Raw genomic sequence first — 21,727 nt, 5'->3', positions numbered from 1 at the left:
ACATTTAATTTTCCTTAGAGAAAATGGTATTGGCTGCAGGCAAGAACACAAGATCAGTAGAGACTTAAGTATGGGTTTTTTTTAATATCAAATCCACCAGGCTTGCTTAAACAGCATTATTCCTTCCATTGAGAATTTTTGGTTCAGCAGGAACAACAGCAATACCTCTACAGGCTACTTTATTATTAAATACAAAAGTTCAGAAGCTGCTTTGAAATAGTTGACAACAATGATTAGTAGACAAGCCAAGCTAGGCATCTAACAGAGGCCTAGCATAGAACTTCTTTGATAAACCCTTTGCTGCATGTAATTGATATTTAGATGCCAGATTTCTTTTTCTCCTAATAGTAATTACATTGGTGTCATTAATAATGGCTGCTGCAAGGTCCTCAGGTTCTTTCCTGCAGGCAAAAATTATATCTGGTCAGAGAGTCTGGTAATTAGTCACTCTCATTTTCAACAGTTCTGAGACCTACTTTTTTTTTTTTTTTCACTTTTTAGAATCTGAGGCTTTTACATTTTTTCCCTTGGGAAACTGGGTTAATAACAGCAGAACAGAAAAACTGAGAAGCTTGTTTAACACCACTTACTATACTAAAATAAGCTAGGAGATTTGATTTTAATGATTATATCCCAAAGCACATTTGTAGTGATTATTTTTTTAAAACATTCAGCAGACATGGTTCATTTCCCAGGAGCTATGAAGGGCCAAGAATGGCTGAGGAGCTGCTGGGAGCCCTGGTGCCTCCCTGTGCCATGCTATGAACAAACACGAAGGGCTGACTAAACCCACTGTCCAAAAGCTCTTGAACATCCCAAATACTCAGCACTCTTGATGAGAATTGTTGAAAATGTAATGAAAATGTATTATTGCATGAGTCCTATGTTTCTTTATTTCATTCATATCAGAAACATTTTACTTGCAGGCAGCAGATTGCTACTTATGCCTTAAATGAGTTAATATTATTGGAATAAGAAGAAAAATGTCCATTAAAAAATGATTTGCATGAAGTTAAAATTTTCCCAGCCGATCATTTGAAGCAAACAGCTTTTTATACTGTGCATACTCAATAAATGATACCTGAAGTGCTAGATACTTTTCCCTACTCTTGTCAGTCTGCACCTCTTCCCCAATCCTATCACTGATGCTGACTTTAAAATTGAGCAAGGTTGTCAAGGATGCTACAGTAGGGATAGCAACAATAAAGGAAAATGCCCAGAGAAAGAACTAGCACGTGCCAAGAACCCAGCACCAAACAAACCACCTCTGCCCACAGATAATGTCACACAGCCCCCAGGCTCCCTTCAGCCTCATGCCACTGGGAGCTGCTGCATATATTCTTCATGATATAAAAATCTGCCATAAAAGAAAAATCTGAACCAAAAAAGTAACAGCTGGTGCTTAAAGGAAACAGGGGAGTTGTTACAGCCGTGTCTGAAAAAAAAGTGTTCCTTCTAACTTAGTTAAATGTTGTGCAAAATAATGACTAAAGAGGTGGAGAGACTGGAGAGGCTTGGCTGTTCAATAAGTAGGGAGGCTGAGGGTCAGTGAACTTACTCAATGCCATACAGACCCCACAGAAAGGTCTTTAAAAGGGAAATGACTGATTTTACTTCACCTTCCAAATTCCACTCAGAAATTCTGAGGACTGGATCTGATCTACATGAGGTGGCTCCTTATGAGAAATGTCCTTGTTTTGTCTAATGAGAACACACGTGGCTCCTGTTCACTGAGGACAGTTCCAGCCCACACTCAAGCAGGGTCAGGTTAATTAATATGAGAAGACCACAATGCAGTATCTCCTTAGCTGGAGAAGACACAGAGGAACATCTGGTGTCCTCTAAACTGGGATAAATCACGTGATGTTTATAATTTTCCATATTAATCCCTATAAAAATAATTCTGTCATTCAAAACATTATGCACTGAGAGTCTTAAAATTTCTCATTATTCCTATCATGTAAATTACCTAAAGGTCTGTCACTCAAATTCAGGATGGCTCATTTTAATTCATATTAATCATTACTCAAAGAAATAGCAGTCTTTGCTTTAATATTAGATTTTACGACTGAGCATCATTTCTTGTATAAGTTAAGTGAAGACAGCTGTAGACTGATAGAAAAATTAACAAGGTCATGCTGCTTTCTAATTCTTTAAATCTGGTACTTTCCTCTATCTCTCTGCCTCATCAACTCTTCATCTCTTTTTCAAATCTCATTGGAAAACTAATTTCCCCCTTGCCTCTACTGCTCAGCTATTTTCTCACTTCTGTTTATTAATTCAACTCTAAATAATCCTGGGATGAAGGAAAAGTAATATCTGACATTCCATATATCCTGTCCACTCACTGTCCTGTGGAGATGGGTTAATTTTTTAATGTGAAAATTGCCTGTGAGCTGCAAATTGAGTCTCCCAACAAAATGAAGTATTTTGGCAAAGGCTTTAATTTTGGCTTCAAATTTCATCAAAGAACAAGAAAGCAAAGAATTATCAGCCCTCTCTTCCAAATTCTGATTCTAAAGATATTCTCTGGTTTCTCTCTCTAAATAGAGATTTCACTGCAATGCCTTGGGTTACTGCTTGGGTACATTCCATTAAAATCCCTTCTCTAGGCAGGCTTCCTTAGCTAATTATATGTTATCTTCTGTGTAAAAGGAAATGTAATCCAGCTGGTGTGCTTGGGCCACGTGGGACAACAAACTTTATGCAGTTGATGATACCTGCACAGCTTGGTATGCCTAACACAGGTCTTAGGGAGCATTAATTTTTTGATGATTAACTTTATGGGTTTGGATGGAAAGGGGAGGAAAAAACCTTTTCCAGTTCAGCTGTACAACGTGGAGTGCAGCTGGTGAGGTTTATATCCACTGTGTGCTGTGCTCCCTTTCCCATGAGGGAATTCTACAGAAGGACTCAGTGTCATTACAAGGCTCTAACAGGGCCCCACTCCTCCATTTGCCTCAGACATGAAACCCTTTTGGTGAGAAGAGATTATGATGCCCTGGAATCTTGCAAATACAGCAAGCTTTGGTCAGTGTCTGAGTAACACTTTAAACTGTAAAAGAAAAATTAAATGTATTTTGCAATGACACTGAGATTATATTAATGAGTTTGATATTTAAAGGGAAAGACAATACTGCCCATGAGAGATTTTTTTGCTTTTAGAAATAATGTTTGTGGATGATATCAAGAGACCATAAAACATAATGGACAGAGTGCAGAATAGGGCAGACACTCTGTATGGACAGAGATAATTTGCCATGTTTAGTATCTCAAGACCCCAAAGAAGGTCTATGAAGAAATGATTTTATGAGCACATCCTATATCTCAATGGGAAAACATTTAACTGATCTTCTGTGTGTTGCTGTAAAGACTCACTTATTATCCAAGGCATAGTTTAGAGAATGATTCATAATCTACCTGAAATCAGGTATTCCAACTACCAGGCATCAACAAGGCAATTATTTCAGATCATGATATTCTCCCCCTGGTTATACCACACAACTATTCAAACAATGGAAAACCCTTTCCCTTTGCTGTGACAGAACTCAGAGAATCTTGGACTGAATGTCAAGGAATTTTTGTTCTCCCAGGACAAATTATGTCCTAGGTCATATTTTGTCCACTGCATTTTGGCTGAAAGGCTGCAGAACAAAATGACCTCTTGTCATACAACCACATAAAAATGTACCAGTGCACTCCTAAATAAGAAACTACAAATCTTTGAAATTAGTGTATTATTCCATACTTGTAACTTATTGAGACCCCTGGATAACTCTCCTTCTCTATTTTATTTCTTTATAACTTGGGAATTTTTCTCAGAAGAGCATTTTTCACAGAGAGGACTTGATCTGCTGATAGTTGTCTGTGTGTAATTTGGATTTTACAAGAGTATAAATGTAAGTTTCTTGCATAATTAGCACACTGTAGCCTCCTTCCCTTCTTGTGCTTCTTCTGGAAATGCATGGAAAAATTTTTATGTTCCATGCTCATCATCAATAATTTGTCTTCCTTATGAAATTGTTGGAAACTGCCCCATTTTGTGGAGTGCTCACAGTTTATTGGGCAGCTGTTTGATTTCTGAAGTTTACATATCTTCCAGGAAACTTTGGGAGCCTAAGACAACTTCCATTTCTGAGTCACAGAATTCCTACTGGCGATAATTAAAGCAGGCTGCTCCCCTAATGAGCTCATGAATGATGTACTGACAATTTGTCAAATGTCAACAAAGAGCCTTAAAAGAAATAGCAGTAAATACTTGTAAAATTTTAGAATATTGCATAATGCTTCAGAGCTTCAAGCTAAGAAACTGATATAATCAGCTGAATTTGAGGAATTGAGTGGTTGCATTTGATGGAGACATTCCATTTCTTATATTGTTTATCAGAACAAAACCTTTCTTTATTAAATGCAAATGACGGGTAGAAAGGGATAAAGATGGATGGCAAAAGTTGTTCCATTTTTCTACCTAGTGTGTTTATTAGTAGCTAAGACTACTGTTTTCTGCCTTTTCCTTGACTCCCTGGGACATTAATAAAATTTCTGACCTTTTCATATTTAACATGTTCTTCAATATTATCTGCAGTTTTTGCTCTCTGTTAGAGGGATGTCTTAAATAAATTCATACTAGATCCAGTAAATAAATTCATACTAGATCCATTTCACTCTTATCATATTTCCTGTGAGCATACAACAACATCCCTATTTTGTCACTTCTGCTGAGAACAGGAATGCTGATATTCCCCTGTTTCAGAGTTCCTGGGAAGGCTGAGAGATTACAGTGTCACTGGCTACATCTACCTCTGTTGTAACACAAACTATGCTTTTTAATACCCAGAGCTCCACAGTGAAGAAGAAAAAAAATGAATTGAAATGTAATCAAATTAAATTAATTGTGCATTTTAATATTTTCTGACTTTGAGGTAGGAATCATCCCTTTTTCCTTCTCAATATAAAATTTCATTTGCACTACACTTACTGTTGTAATGTGTGCTCCTTGATTTAAAAATTATAAAAGCAAGATTTAAATAAAGTGGTGTAAAATAACATTTTCCAATTTAATGCTGTAAATAAGCAGACTGACTTGCAGTTCTGGATTATTCATCTCTGGTCTAGAACCTGGCCTCCAAGAGAGGTCTTGCAAATTACACCTGGAAGATGCCAACAGTACATTCATGTCCTCTGATCTCAGAGGAAAGAGTTCATAGATAGAAGATGTTCCTTATATATTTGAAAAAGTGCTCACAGAAAATGATTCTTTTTTTGTAAAAAAAGGTAAAAGTGGTTTAAACTGTATCTAGCAAAGGATGACAAAGCCTATGCATGTCATCTTGCTGCACAATGCTCAAGGCTAAGGAATAAGCAGACCTCTAAGAAAAATTATTTGCCTTGTCACTCAGCACTGACTGGTATTGGCACCTAATCCACTGAGAAAGGATTTTATTAAATACATATATAAGCTTTACAATTTAACATGTCTACAGATCTTTGGAACTGTTCCTATTCAACTGAATAAAATCTCACAATTTATCGTGCTTAATTCACCTCTCTAATACTAACAATGAAAAGAAGTTCAATTCGTAATGGGGCTTACTATGGTAATGGATCAGAACCTGAAGAACTTTCATCAGTGAAGGAAAATAGGTTTCCTTGCTTTGGCTTACCAAATATTCTAAGCAATCTGTCTTCTCCCTCTAGCTGTCCAATTTAAACTGTTGTTTGGTTTTTTCCCCTCCAGTTTACTTGTTCTTCTGCATCATTAAAGTTGCATAATCTCAATAGAGAAGTGCAGTCAAGGAATAAAATTCTCAGATATTTACAGAGCCTAATATCCCTAATACTTTCTTTCATGACCTGGTTTGTATTTCTGTTCTTTGTGATCTTCATACATGCACATCAGTTCCTCTGTGAATTTAGATGGGGGCAGGGGAAAAGCAAGAACTGACTTAGCAGGGAACAGTTCAAGGTGCGGACACCAAAAATTTCCTGTGTCTTCAGGATTGAAGGCACTGGTCAGCACAGATTTTATTACTGGTAGCAATTGGAAATGACCAAATATGTTTTGTGCTTATGGAGAGGGAGGCTTCAAATTTCCCAACACATGCTGTGTGTGCACCTTGTACCTCTACTTGTAATGCATGTTGTAGCTCTCTTCTGTGTGAAAATGCCTAATTTTCACAGAGCACCAAAAATCCAACAGTTTCTCTCTCTTGTAACTTTTGTAACCCTCTAAACAAGGCTGGTACAGTCTATCCTTTAAGCACATATTATTGCTATAGTGAGCAATAATAAATAAATACATCTTTTGCCTCAAAATGAAATCACATTCCCACGTACTTTGTTGAGTCAGTGCCACTCTAATGTGAAGTTTTTACAGTCCATAAATCAAAATATGTTTGAGCATGTGATCCATTTATCTGTGTTTGTAAATGTAGTTACTATGAGACAAGAAAATGTATGATCTGCCTGCTGCTCTACTCAATTCTGATATGAAACAAGACAGCCATTAACAAGTTAGAAACAAAACAACAAAAAATCAGCACAAAATAAAACTTCTGGCATACACAGCATTGAATGTGGGGGTCAAGTGAAAAGGTTTTTTTAAAATACTCTTAAAAATATGAAACACATTGCTCTTTAGGGTCTGAGTTGGGTGATGCTGTAAGTGAGACCTACTTTCTCATAGTACTTGATCTCGTAGTCCAGAATTGCTCCATGGGGAAAGTCCGGCTCTTGCCAGGAGAGGGCAATGCTGTTTTGGGAAGCCCAGTCCTTCCTTACCATACCTATCAAGGTGGGTGCTGAAAGGGAAAAGGATAACTAAGGGTTAAAGACGAAGCACAGTTTATCCTTCCAACCTCCTGTCTGAGGATACCAACCCGAGGCGAGTTGGAGTGACCTCCAGACAGAAAAGCATGACAGATGGCAATTCTCAGGGAAACCATATAACCTGGAATTAATGTCTCAAGTACATGCTGGTAACTCCTCTGCTGAAGTGCAGAGCAGCTTCTGAAAAATGGCTTTTTTCTGTGCAAAAATACAGAAAGGAATTCATGGGATGGGCTCTGCCCCAACCAGACAGAACATTTCAGAGGCAGCAAATTCTGCATGCAGGTTAATCTTCATTAAACGTAATTCAGCTGTTTAGGATGTACATTCAGTTTACTATTTGGGGTAAAATAAAGTGATACAGCTTAAAACAGACACAGAATTCCTTTTTGGCAAGGGCATTTCTGGCAAGCCCTTTGTGAGGTGTCTGTGTGCACCAAAGCCAGCTCCTCCAGGAAGGGATTGATTGGGGTATGGTCAAACTGGGGGCAGAAGCAGCTTCTGGAAGGGGCCCATGGATACACCCAAGAGCTAAATGATCTCACTCTGGGGTTACCAATGTTAAGAAGCAGCTTTTCTGCCTTTTTGGAAAAGAAGGTGCATGGTTATCTCTGCAATGATTTCAAATGGTGCCAAGATTGCGTTCTAGAAAACGATCTTTGCTTATTTTATTAATCTGGTCAAGCATGTGAAAATATTCTCCAGACACTAATATGGTTTTAATAGTATTGATGTGCAGCTTTCCCAAATGTTACAGCAAACCCAGTCATATAATTCAACAGCCTTGAACACAACTAAGATCAACAATCCAGCTACCATAAATGGTTCACAGATTTCACTATTTGTCTTTCCACTAAAAAATATCAATTTACTACACACCCTCCCCCGTTCATCTCTCCTCTGAATCTCACTTAACTTCTTCCAAGTTTCCATGGAGTTGTCTCCTAAAAATAACACATTTTTATGACTTCTGGTTTTATCTTTTGAATGAAAGAATCTCCCTAGGAAAATGAAATGAGAATCTGCTTCAAGTCACAAAATTTCATGGCTTAGTTTTCTTTCCTGTAAATATATCAGAAAGCTTAAGAAATGAAAACAATAAATAAATTCAAGAATGCAAACAAACACTGAAGAAAATAAAATCGTGTGTTTGCCTTTGAAAAAAGGGAAACTACTCAAAGATGTGCACATCTTTCTCTGTCTCAATGCACTTATATAAGAGAGAAAATTAACTTCCATCCCCTGTCAGTCCTCCCTTTAGGTAACTATTCTGTGGGATAATAGTTTAGTCCTTTCTAATGTGATAAAAAACCAACTCAACACATAACACTAGGAAAAAAAACAAACCTACCAAAATGTAAGAGCTTACACAGGAAACCACTACCCTTTTCCCATTTTAACCACAGGTCTGATGCAAGGGTATCAGAGAAAAAAAAATCTTTCCTGCCATGCAGAATAAAGAATTAACCTGGTTTTCAGGAAGTCATTAAACAGCATAATGTAAATAACTGAACAGAATAAAACACAAACTAATAAATAAAAAGCATTCACAGGATTTGAACCAAAATGTTATCCCTGGGTAGGTATAACTACTCCCTCAGCTAAAATGAAATTTTTACTCTTGAAACTGAGGGTGAAGTTCAGCTCTCATAATATTTCTCCGGGGTACAATCAGCTTCTCCAAGCGAGACACAAAGTCAGGTCTGTTTAAAGGAAAGCAGGAGCTGGCAAACACAGATTTGTAATTGCTAAACACTGACCAAGGGCCTAGGAAGGCACAGCTCACATAAATTGTTTGACCATTTGTCATTCTGAGTCATTCACTGGCATTGAGCTGTGCTTTACAGGTGGGGCTGAGGGAGCTATAGCAACCTTTAGGATACATCTGGTACCCCTGTGTGCTGCTGGTGAGGTGCATCATCTTCCCAGCACACTGCAGCTTCATCCCACTGCATCTGGGACTTCTCTGGTCAGACAACACAACCCTCGCAAAATTATTAAGACTGATGACAGAAAAATTGTAGATAAAATTATTTCCTAGGCTCTTTGAGGCTTATAAAATATAGACTGCTGATATTACATGTCTTCAAACTTTAATCATGCCTAAACTTCACAACCTTTTCATATGCATTTTCTTTGTGTTCTTTGTGACTTTTTTTTGTGTTCTAGCTTCCAAATTTATACAGCAATTCATGCCTGTTTTCAGTCTGAGCTCAACACAGTCATTCTTCCACTCGATGAAGTGCATTTCAAAAGCACAGTCGTGGTGCATTGGAAGATCCTCTCAAAACTTTAGCATATGAAATAATCCCAGTTGTCTTCACTTGGAAATTAACAGAACAAAATTACTTTAGATTTCTCCTAAACCACCTCTGCTTGACCTGCACTTGAAACCATCAGGTCCATACAGCAAGGCTCACTTCACACCTGTAGCACTGAATCCACTAAATCCAAATGCAGATGTGCACATAAAGCTGTGAATATGAGAAGTGTATTTGTGTTTGTACCAAATAGAAAAACAAACAAACAAACAAAAAAAGAACAAAAAAGGGAGTGTATTCCGTAACAAAAAGGCACAGAAGAATCACCATTGACCATTTCTTGTAGGTGCAGAAGGATGATCCTGTTTTTGCCAGACAGGACTCCAGTCAGAAATTTCTTGTAGGAAGAAACAGACAAATAAAACCAAGTAATTAAAAGCACAGCTAGCTGAGTTTCTATTTTTTTTGTTGTGAAGTGCTACTAAAGAGCACTCATTTCTGTGGAGAAATTTCAGCTCCTTATAACTGTTGTTCACCAGAGCAGAAGTCAATTAGACCTTAGAGATCCCATCCACTTATTGTTAAAGCTCTTTTCAACCAGAGGACTGTAAGACAGGTAAATCCTATTTTCTCATTCCTAAAGACTGCTCTAATGTTCCCATGATGAATCAATGGGAAGTTATTTTAATTCGTTGTTTCAAATCCAGCAGCTGCAGGAGAACTCTAATATGGTTACCAATGAAACTATTTGGATAAAGAAATGTTTAGAAGAGCAGCATAGGTTTTTAATCACTTTAAGGGCAGCATTTTCTTGCCATTGGTCCTAGGCTGAAGGGTGGTTTCTGGCTCTTGAGCTCAGCACTGATCAGTGTTTTGTACAGAGAATTCTTTGCACCATCTGTTTTCTTCTACACTGCTATAAATTTCTTAAATTGCAATGAGTCATCTACAATGTAGTCCTCATTTAAAATGAGCTCCTCGTTTAATTTAGCCTGATAGGCTTCTTGGTATTTTCAATTTTTTATTGAATAATGGAAGTTTATTCTTTAATTCAGAGTGAGCTGATTTTATTCTAAATTCCTTTGGCTTCTCTTTTTCAGAATCCTTTTTTTCCACTCATGAGCTATATGCAGGAGAAAAAAGTGTGCATTTTAAACAATGACTGGATCAAAGTGTCTCTTCCCTAGAAAGTTTCTCTTTTTCTGAAGCTGACCCCCATTATCTGTAACTGATTTCAAAATAGGTGATCTGTAGGGTTGCTGAAGCCTTTTTTCCTTCAGTACATTTTCTAATTATGCTATTTCTTGCTTCACACTCCTGAAAGTAGGCAAAGAAATGTCTCCTGTTTCCAGGACTGAACAGCTTTTATAGGATCTCCATTCATGGTGAGGAAGCTTCAGACCTATGGTAGGTGATGACCTGACACCTGTTTATACATGGAATCTTTCATCCCTTCATGTCTCATTTCAAATCTTATTTCTTATGCAGCTCATAGGCCCCTCCCTTCAGTCACTTTCTTGTTAAAAAAAAAAATCCATCATCAAATAAGAACAGCTGCAGCAGTTTTGTCCTCTTCCTTCCCTGCCCCTGAATTGTATCTGTTTTGCCCAAAACCAATGAAGTGCCACCAGATACAAATTTGGAGAGGAGAGAGTGCAAGTGGGATCTGAACTGTATGAACTGATCTGAACTGTTGTATGACTGCAACTTCATTCCTTTGCACACCATCCTCATGGCAAGGCTGTGGGTCTCAGTATGTGAAATATTGGGGGTCTCAATATGTAAAATAATTCCATTTGGGATCACGTGTTTAATTCAGTTTGTTGTTTCTATACCTCTGCCATTACCAACAATAATGCAGATTGCATAATTAAATGTTATTCTTTCCTTGACACCTCTGCCTGCTTCAAGGTACAGGAGAGATCACACTCACCAAAACACAGGGCTTTATCACCTGTTTTCTGAGAGGAGGGAATCCACCCCTCTCCCTGCCTCTTCCTCCTCTCCTATCTCAGTCATTTCTCAACTGCAGTTGTGGGAAAACACTGACTAAACTCCACTCAAACCCCTTGGTTCTCTTTCAAAACTCATTAATCCCTCCTAGGTTCTCCCTATAGAGGAGGAAACCTGCTTTAACATCCTGCAGGGAGCCTGCATTCCTCCAAGTTCTCCAAGAAACACGTTCTTTTGGTAAGAGAAGGACATTTGAGAGTGGAAGAGATATCAGTACTGTAATGACTGATTTACATTGACTGTGTTGGGTCAGAAAACAAAAGAAAACTGTTTTCTTCGTCATGAAAAGGAAAGGGCTTCTTCAAGCTTCAATCACAGGTCAATAGCACAAATTAAATCAACAGCAAACTATGCCTAACATTACAGAATTACAGTTATCTAATAATTCCAAGGCCATTAAACAAAAATGTCAGGAAATCAGTGAAACAAAACAGAGATGTGTCAAGGTCCAAATCTGAAGTCCTTCCAAGTGGTAAAAACACTCTTTGCTCTTTTTCTATACCAGAAAATGATATTGTAATTTTACACTGTTTCACCAGCCTGTAACTGTATTACAATTCCTGTACTATTGGACACTGAGTATAATTTTATACTATAAATATCAATAAAAGAGCACTGAGATTTTATTCACAATGCCACATTTCAGGGAAAAAAAAAAAAAGAAAGATGTTATGTCAGGGCACAATAAGGAAAAGATTGCTTTTACTTCTAGAAAGACTATTAGAAAGATAATAAGCAGTAAAAAGATGTTCTCCTAGAGAAGATATTTTACTCCAGTAACAGAGCTGGAAGCAATGAAACAACATTTCCTGATCAATGATAGAGCCTCCAGTATTTTATCCATTTGAGCTATTTACCAAGGATTTTCCAGGGAAGTTAAGAGGCCTGAAGCCTTCATCCTGCATTACTAATGCCATGTGTTAAACAGATGATCTGTCATCTGAAGGATGTAGTTGTGCTGTCTATCATCCAGAGCAGTCCTGCAAAATGGTTATTAATCCTCCAGCAGAGATGCAGTTCATCCTTTCATCATTTTGCGTTTGTTTGTTCATCTTTCTGTTGCTATCTTTGTAGGATAAGGGAAGAAAGACTATTTTATAAACAAGGGATGTGATAGGGATCCAGGAGCCCTCTGTTTATATTCTCTTCTGGTTGTGCTCCAGAGATTTTCTTTAATCTTTTCACTGAGCTATCTTAACGTACAATGTGAATGTCAGTAAGTTCCATTATTTGCAATAAGTGAGCACTTCCTTGTAAGAAATGTGAGAGTGTGAATATAAAAGACTAAAACCTAAGCACAAGTTCATGTGGGAAACAAACCACAGAAATATGAACAGAAATTAAACTTTTATAAAAAAAAAACCCAGTTCAAAACACATCTCTGTATATTAAAGATGTTCACATGAATGAAACAATTTCAGATTTATACTGAATTCAGCAAGAATTTTTTTTCTTACCACACAAGCCTGCTTTCAATTAGTACAGTGACTAGATAAGATATTTGATTCTGCCCATAATAGTCTCTTATCTTCCTAATCATTTCAGCAGTAATTCACAGTTGGAGAGGATACTATTAGTGGCACTAACCTTGGAGCTCAGAGTTGAGCATGGTGTTTCCCTGACAAAGCATTCCAGCTAGCAAATTAACAAGTTTGGGGTTAAAAAAGTATTTTTTACTTCATTTTCTTGCTCTAGTTCCCTAAAGGTTTGCACTCAAAAGACAGCAGAGCAGTGTGCTTCTTTTGAAGCACTTCACTGAAAATAGGCCTCCAGCAAGTTATAATTATCATCTCTCCCTCCATCTTAAAGTCTTCCCCCTTGCAGATCTCCTTTGCTTGCTCAGAAATGGTGGATGGCAGCCAAGTGAACCCAAAACCCTTGTCAAAAACTGGATTCTGCTACAGTGTTGTGGGCTAGAGGTCATGATAGACCCAACCCCCAGATTTCCTCCAGGGTAAATGTACATTCAACATGGCTTTTTTTGTGTGTGTTCTATAATGCAATTCTTTCTTCCATGCTGCCTAATTTCTCTTTCATCTATTGCTGATCTTATGCAAGGAGACAGTAATTATTCATCCACACGATTTTGCAACACTACAGATTTTCTTTCATTTACAGAATGTGCTGCCCTTCTCCATTTTTCAAGCTTCAGACAGAAGCACTCCTAAATCTTTACTTCTTACAGGACCTACTCAGCTTCTGATACTTCAAAGGGGATTTTAGTAGAAGATACTTAAAACAACAGTATAAAATAAAGTCTTCTCAGCTGTCAGTCAGACTGCTCTGCTCTCTCTGATGATGTGCATGTGCAAAACCTCAAAGGTAAAAAGTATTGTGATATATTTGACACAATTTATAACATGATGAACGATTAAAAATATCTTAGTTACAAGTTTGTTTGTTTTTGTGTCCCTTAAAAAAATCACACAAATGTTTTACCTAAATGCGTATTTTAAGGAGTTACACTATATGCTCTGTATGTCTGAAGCAAGAGGAATAAATTCAGCTAAAAAAAGCATAGAGGGAGGGTGTGAGTCTATGAATCAGATGCAAACAATTAAAAAAAAAGCAAAACCAAACCAAGTTGCCTGTTGCATTTGTGGAAATAATGTCAGATCAACAGGTCTCTGGCAACCAAAGGGATTTGCATCAGAATAAGCAGATTCTTGGCTCCTATCCACTGCCCCACTGCCTTGTAGGGCTGGAGCAGCAATGAGGGACTTACAGACCTAATAGGTGACTGGGATTCCTGAGGGAACAGTTCCCTGAAAACCAGAGCTGCCCTCTGCTTGTTTGGCAGAACTGAGGTTGTGTGGGACTGGTTCATCAGCTCACCACAGGTGGCCACAACATCTGTGGCTGAATGGCACAGTAAAGAAGTGAAAACTGGGGAAAAAAGGCCCTTCTTTTCATTGGTGGCGTTCTGGATCAAAAACCAGAGAAGGGTGCAAGCCAGGAAAGTCCAGTCCCTTCCTATCCCTCCTTATGACAATTATAAACAGAATGTCACATCCATAACCAGCAGATTTTCTGCTTTCACAACCCCAAATGTTCTGTGTTGTGCTGTTCACTGCTCCTCCTGACTCAGAAATTGTGGAGAGCCACTGAGTGTCAGCTGGTGGCACGTTTGAAATTGGTGTGTGTGCTTTCCTGGGGTACCATTCCTGACACACAGGATTCCTCTAAAAAAAAAAGGCAGAGTGGCCTATGGGGTTTCCTTTTTAAGGAAGACTGTGCTAAAAGAGAAGGAAGCAGGAGAAGTTGGTTTATCAGCAGATTCAGATTGCTACCATAACAATGTTAATCAGCATGAAGAAAGATGTGTTCCAGCCCATGTGTTTGTAAGTTAAAAATACCACTCCAGCTCTGCTAGGTGCCCTGTGATGTGGGGACAACCTGTGGTGACACATTTCTTCAGAGAACTTTGTTTTCAGCCTCCTGGTGTAACTTGGGTACTGCTATGAATTGATTGGAAATACAACTGGAGGTTAAGAAGGCGTCATTTATTGCAGCGAGGTGTCATTACAGAAACAGAGCTGTAACTAAGTCTCATTCAGCAACAACCCCTCCAGGGTCAACTGCAACCAAATTGCTCTGCAGAACTTCCTGCTGCTAAATTGATCTCAGAAGTTTGAAAATGAAATAAGCAGGTTAAAAAGCACTAGGAAATCTGCCATCTTTGCACTCCATTAATTGCTACTCGCCCTGCGATGTAACAAAGGCAAACACAAAATGTGCATTCATTGCAGCAAATCTTTCCTGCTCTTGTTTATATCCAAATACACGGCTAAATCAGATTGTAAGTATTTTTCTGTCAAAGAGTACTTTACAGGTCTGAAAGCAGTTTTTCTTTTAGCAAGAATATAATGAATATTTTATGTGAACATCTTCTGTGAACCTTCTGTAAAAGCTGTGTTTGTTGGCATGTGCAGAGAATGTCAGAGCTACTGTACTTCAATATTTTGAGTGAATGTGTGTAAGTGCATGGAGACACATCCAGTACTGACTTCAAATGTACATCTTCAAATAATTTCCCCAAAAAATGTTATTTTTGACAAAGTGATGTTAAATAAATATCCCCTTATAAATTAATGCCTAAAATGATGTTACAAACAAAATTATGTAATTTATCATATACTTCATAAATGCTAAAAAATATTCCAAAGGTTTAATCTGGCTCTGTTTTATTGAGGGTCAAGTATCTTTTAAATCTTTAATGTGGAAACCTATGCAAAGAAAACCAGACCCTTTTAAACTCTGGCATGCAGACAAGAAACACTTCTAGGAGGCCAGCAAGTCAATGGTTGCACTTGATGTGCACGAATCACTGAAAAGCACTGCTGCTGTCAAATGTAGGTTAGGTGTTCAATTTCTGCTCAAGTAGGGTAGAATCTGACTTGGACTCAAGTAAGTTAAAAACTGGGGGTTAGTTTTGGCAATTTCTGTTAATCCCTCTGTAGTTAGGAGATGAGATGCTGAACCTGCTTTGAGTGCTGGTAGATCAAATGTATGTCCTGGTTTTAGCCACAACATTTTATACATGCATCACTACCATCAGCACAGAAATTGCAAAATCAGCCCTGGATCTCTAGAGCAATGCAGGAGTAATTTTAGATATGTCAAGATCCTAGATGATTTGTTTCTTTTTTCTTTCTAGTTGGGTGTATCTATACAATGCTTCTACATGAAGTAACATGTTTTAAGTTATCAAAAAAATGTGGACAAAATATTGAGGCACATGTTCTGCAGTGAAAGACAATTTATGTGTTCTTTTAGTTAGCTCATTGGGGATGTTTATACACTGAGCCTGAGGGCAGGCTCTCACGGTGTTGGATAGAAGGAATGACACCTGAAGGCATCAGGGCAAATCAACTCTAAAAGCAAAGAGCCACTCGCCTTTAACTTCTGTTAGATCTAAAACCTGAGGTTCAGAAGAGGCCAGTGCCCCTTTCTGGACTCCTGCACTCATATTCTGAAAACATGTCACACTAATATTCAATGTATTGGAAAAAGAAATGTCTTTTTTTGTGTGTGTGTTTTCCTCTTTCAAGAAGATTGAGTTGCTTTTATTCACAAAGACAAAACTCTACAGAATTGAAAAGGCATTGGGACCTGAACAGTTTTTGTTCTTCTGATCCATATAAAAATTAACTCACTAAGAAAGAAGTGTAGAAATTATCAGATGACAGGCAGTAAAATATATTTCAAAGTAAGGTTTGTGGAAGCCTGGGTAATTATGGAATAACCTTTCAAAAGGGAAACCTCTTCAACTATTTGCTGCTAGTTAGCTCAAGCCCTGCAGCTTGTGGTTTAATACTTACTATACATACCCATGCTCATGGAGAGGCAATCTCCTGACAGAGATTCATGTGAGGAGGAAACCTGAGCATCCACACTTCCAGGTCAGTACATCACTTAGCTTAAGGAGCCTGTCTTTTCTTTCCAAGAAATTAATTATCCAGTGAATGCCCTCCTAGCAAGAGCCTTTGAATTGTCAGAACTCTTCCATTATGCCCCTTTGGTATTTCTGTTCTTTTCCTTGACACTTAATGAGTCCTTGTGTTCTTCAAACATTCTGTGTGCTGAACTCTGCCCTTGGAGATTTTTTCCCCAGATCTATTTTTTATCTCCTGTCTCCAGTAGCACAACAAATGTGCTTCCTACAGAAAAAAAGAAAATCAGGAAGGTTTGAGGAGGAAAGCTGAGCACTGCTGTCCTACACAAGCTCTTCTTGTCCAAGGGATCAGCTCTAGGGGACCTACTGACACATGAGAGTTTGCACTGGTTGTTTACTAGAAAGAACCATAAAAATTCTGTGGCATCCAATAAGTTAGGGAGTTGACACACACTGAGGCAAGAAACAGATAAAACATTCCTTATTAAGTAAGATGCTACTGAATGCTGCTGAGAGCTGGAAGACCACATAAGGAGAAGCATTATTTGACACTTTCCTGATCTTCTTCCATCAGTGTACCCATAGCTTATTGTCAGAGAAAAAAAGAAAATAATGGACTAGATGAGCCTTGTGAAATTCAGAAATACTATCTGGTTACAGAGCTTTCTGTTTAGCTGTCCAAAGGCAAGCTGACCACATACAGCTTCTTTCTGGAACAAGCTTTTATCTATCCCTAAAGAGCCTTCTGCACTGCAGAATTTTTACAGAGAGAAAACACCCTGCTCTTGCAGCTCTGGTAGCTGCTTGTAAGAACTAATGGCTCATATCCACACAGTACATTAGTGATGTGCAGCTGAGTGCTTCAGGGTCTAACTTTTAACTGCCTGATCCTCAGAATGATAATCAGAGTTAAATTATGCTCTGTGTCCAAGCTCCCTAACGCTGTCAAAACCAGAAGAAACCAGAGCATGCACAAAATCTGAGCTTGACAACTTAGACAACTTTCAATTTGACAGCTCATGTTAAACACCAGGGTTAGACACTGCTATTGCACTACTGCTTACAAGCAATATTGTTACATTGGAAAAACCCACAAAATAATGATCCCAGTAGCAAAATTTTGCTCAGTCTCTTTTAGTTTTATGAAGAAAATCTTCCTTTTTTGAATCCTCCTTAGGAATTCTAAGTAATTCTCTTTTCCCAATATCATCCTTTGGTGTGTGATTCAGTTGTGAGTCTGTAGTTTGGAAGGTCTGAGAAACCAGTGTGTCCACACAGGATATTTCAAGTTCTTTGGCACACAGACACAACCAAATAGTAAGACCTGCTAATTCAGACCCATGTCCTAGTGCTTGGCAGTGATCTCTCTTTCTGTGACCTTCATCTTAAAATTTCTACAGCAGACAATCATCTCAAATTCCTCTGTACTCCAACATATGGTGAAACCTGGGCAAGAAAAACCCCACCAAAAAACCAGCAGCTAAGGAAATCTTTGATACAGGGAAAAAAATAAATCCTCCACACATGTAGCAATTTCTTGAATGCCATCTAGAGGACACTAACCTCCCATGGCTATGAAAGGGTCCTGACAACTCCAGTGTGTCAATTCTGAATTTTCTGACTCTTTTTCTGTACTGTTCAGAACATAAGGGTTAGTAGAATGTGGTCAAAAAGAAAGCTTTAAAATACCAACAAAATAAATAGTGCAGGATAGTTTTGTCATAGCTTTCTAAAAGAAAATTATTCTGCTTGCAAAGATTAATTCTGTGCCAATATATTTGTGGAAAATAATTACTGGAAACAAAAGGACTATTTGCATGTTGCAACTTTTTTGTCCTACAATTTACTGGTTATCATTTTGAGGGTCCTGCATCATGAATTTTCTGAGCCATCATGCTACTCTGCAATAAATCAGAATGTTCCATATTTCATTAGTGATCATGATGACAAAGTTTTTGTAGTGTTGACTTAACTACTTATGACATGGTTGTTCAGATAGATCATGATTGGGTTTGCAACTGCTTATGTTATTATGCAAGGTGATCTTCCCCTGAAATGTCCTTCCAAAAAATTCCACGTTTACTGACTGTATAAAGTCTTGAGGAAGAAAGGCTATCTTCATAATTAATTCATTGGCTCTGGCTGACAAGAACTCTTCAAACTCTTTGAACTTTTTGAGTTTGTCAGTGTTTTTTATCAGCCTCCATTTGCTGTTCAGGTCCCATTAAATTTACACCATCTACTCTCAGTTACTTTAAGCATCTAATTCCGTGAGAACACCTCAAGTTAGGAGCATCAGGACTCATTTAACAGAAGAAATGCAGCAATTCTATTTCTTCTGAAGTTTATAAGATGGCACATCTTAAAAATGTTATGACCTCAGCCTGTCTGCTTCATGCTCTGCATCTCTTCTCAGTGCCTGCACTGGAAAGACAGAGAGTTCTCATTCCTCAACCAGTGAAATGTCTTACCTTTAATCTACACTCACAAAACCACCTTAATGGTTGTGTTTTTAAGGTAACAATTACTCTAACCCTGTTCCACTCTATAAACTTTGATATCACTACGTTAAATATTTTAAATGATGTATTAAACACCTCATAATGCAATATTTTGTGTCTGAACCTCCCATCAGGTATTCAGGTATAATCCTGCTATATTGCCAAGTTCAAAGATGTTGTTTGCTTCCTTTTAAAACAGGCAGAAATACAAGCATGGAGCCTCAGATTCCAATATAATAATAATCACTGTTACCTGACATTTCACTAAGCACACAGTCCTGAATACAAAATACAGAACAGCTGAGAGGGAGACATTTATTACCACTCTCAAGTAATTGGAACTAGCAAGGAAGACAATAGCTGACATATTTCAATGCTTACACATGTTGATTAAATAATTAAGAAAATTCCATCTCTTTAAGAATGATTTCTAGAAGGTTTATGATTCAGAATAATAATTTGTAAGTTGCAATTGTTATGATAAATATGTAATTGCAATATTCAGCTACCACAATTCTTTTTCCAGGGTCATATGTAGACTGTTCTCATTTTCTAGAAAATATGTTCATATTCTACATATGCTTTTTGTTTAGAGTGGACCAAGGTTACCAGGAGCATCCTGCTGTACATTTTCCTTATCCTGTGCTGTTTGAAATGCTCATGAATGATCTGGTGTGATGAGAAAGTTTGCTAAACTTAATCAGGGTGGTATAAAGGAAGGACTATGGAGAACTGTGGAGGGGCTTCATGAGATCAGCTGACTGGATAAGAAAATGGCAGATAAAATTCAGAGGTGAGTAATGCACACAGGAAAAGAACTCCTAATTTCATCAGTAAAATGAGCTCTGAGATGACCATTTCCACCCAGAAACAAGAGTTTTGAGTTCTAATAAATAGATCCATGAAAATGCCACCTCTGTGCTCCAGTGCAACAAAAAAGAAAAAAAATTAATGAAATTTTAGGGATTACAAAGGAAAGTAAAAGCCACCACACTTTCATACTGTGACAGCATATGTGCACATTTGAAACACATTTTGAATACTGTGTGTAATTTTGGTTTGTCATATCAAAAATGGTATATTAGAACAGGGAATAACTACAGTAGTTAGTAAATTAAAGTTGTGGAATGGCTTACACACAGCTAACTCAAGAAAATATGCGGGCTCTGCAGTCTGAAAAGGAGGATGCAATCAAGGTTGAAGCAGGGATGATACAAAGAACACAAGGAGTGATCCTTGCAGCACAAAAACTAGACATGGCAAGTGAAGTTGAAAGGATGTGATTCTTAATAAATTGTGAAATTAAGCTTTTGAATTCCTTGCCAAGGGATGCCATAGATTTTAACACGTATTTAGTAATAAACTATTAATCTGCTAGTGGGCAAAGATGTACCCTCAAATTATAACTCATTGGTTGAGTACTCACTAAATGCATCTTGTAAACTTTTTCTGTTCTCTCTCACTCTGCTCTAATCTTCAATTTTTGGCTACTGTCAGGCAGGATGTGAAGCCAGATGAACCAATGGTGTGATCCAGTACAGCTGCTCTTGTATAATCAACAGGAACAGAAAATGAATGTAAGAGGAGAGCAGGGCTGCTGCCTGTTTTGGTACTTAGATGCTTGATTAAGATCTTAGCCATATTTTTTTGGTGTATTTTCATCTCTCTGTGTGTATGCAGGGTGGTGAGAAGCCTGGAGTCTTCTCAATGAATCTGCTGCATGTGCATGGAGAAGCTGCTTGCCTCTTGCATGCAGCAGTGGATCTGTGCCAGCTGTGGCACCTCTGCTGCATCTCAGACTCACTGCAGTCATTCATCACTGAGCCCACCTGCACGTATTCTTTGTGAGGAGAGTGACACTTTATCACAAACTGGAAAGTGCTGACCATGCCTGAAGTCAGAGGAGTGACATACACAAGTAAACCTAAAATGCAAGATCTCCCACAAGATCCTATGGACAGCACACCAAGGAATTCTGCAGCTCATTTGGAGGCTGAGGCACTGGGTGCTACCCCCACAGTGAGGCAGCCACCAAAACCTTGCACATCTGCTCTTTGGACAGCTAGCCAGTCTTCCAGAAGGGAATCTGCCAGGCAGACAGGCCAGAATTTCTTATTTTCAAATTTCAATTTTCAGTGAAAATTAACAACAGGTACACACATTTGTCTGACTCTCTGGGGGAGACAGATTTTGTGTGCTTGGCCTGGGGCAGACTCATCAGAGGGCAAACTGCTCTGGGATGGTCAGGAATGGGACCATTCCTGCCCCATTTGTTATCCATGCACTGGGCCAGAAGATGAGCAAAGACTGCAGGATGTGCATTGAGTGAAGAGGAATGCAGAGCAAAGACACTTCAGAGCATCAAACCTATGCAGCAGCAAAGATCATGTGCAGGGAGCACTGCAATGAAATTTACTGGAATATCTACATGGAATTAGCGGTACCAAAAATGGGCTAAGCTGAAATATTAGTCCATCTGTGAGTGGATTATCCAACAGACATCTGCATTGCCTGGGGATTTTTACAACTACATGAAGTAGGTGCTGAAATTCACACACCACTGGATTGATCTTTTTTCATAAGCCTCAGAGTGGCTGAGACATTAATTTCTTTAAAGTATGAGCTTTATTCCTCAACATGAATTTCTTGGTTTAAGAACTCAGCACTGTCTTAAGTATCATCACTATCAAAATAGCAACCATTTAATTCAGTAAAGATGGGAATGGATG

The 21,727-nt window shown here is 38.2% G+C and overlaps 1 protein-coding gene across 6 annotated transcripts in view; it reads right to left on the bottom strand.

Moving 5' to 3' along the window:
• EPHA6 (EPH receptor A6) overlaps positions 1 to 21,727 on the bottom strand; it is a 363,966-nt gene that overhangs the window by 119,163 nt on the left and 223,076 nt on the right. For all 6 annotated transcript variants that reach the window (XR_004420696.1, XM_033085021.1, XM_033085038.1 and 3 more), the window contains exon 6: positions 6,676 to 6,800. Coding sequence is in view for 5 of the 6 variants with exons in the window: in XM_033085021.1 (XP_032940912.1) it covers positions 6,676 to 6,800 (125 nt within the window). In the remaining variant the exon portion in view is untranslated. The remainder of the gene's footprint in view (positions 1 to 6,675; positions 6,801 to 21,727) is intronic.

This window comes from Catharus ustulatus, chromosome 2 (genome assembly GCF_009819885.2).
Source record: "Catharus ustulatus isolate bCatUst1 chromosome 2, bCatUst1.pri.v2, whole genome shotgun sequence".
Lineage (NCBI taxonomy): Eukaryota > Metazoa > Chordata > Aves > Passeriformes > Turdidae > Catharus > Catharus ustulatus.
This window is presented reverse-complemented; position numbering and strand designations above follow the sequence as displayed.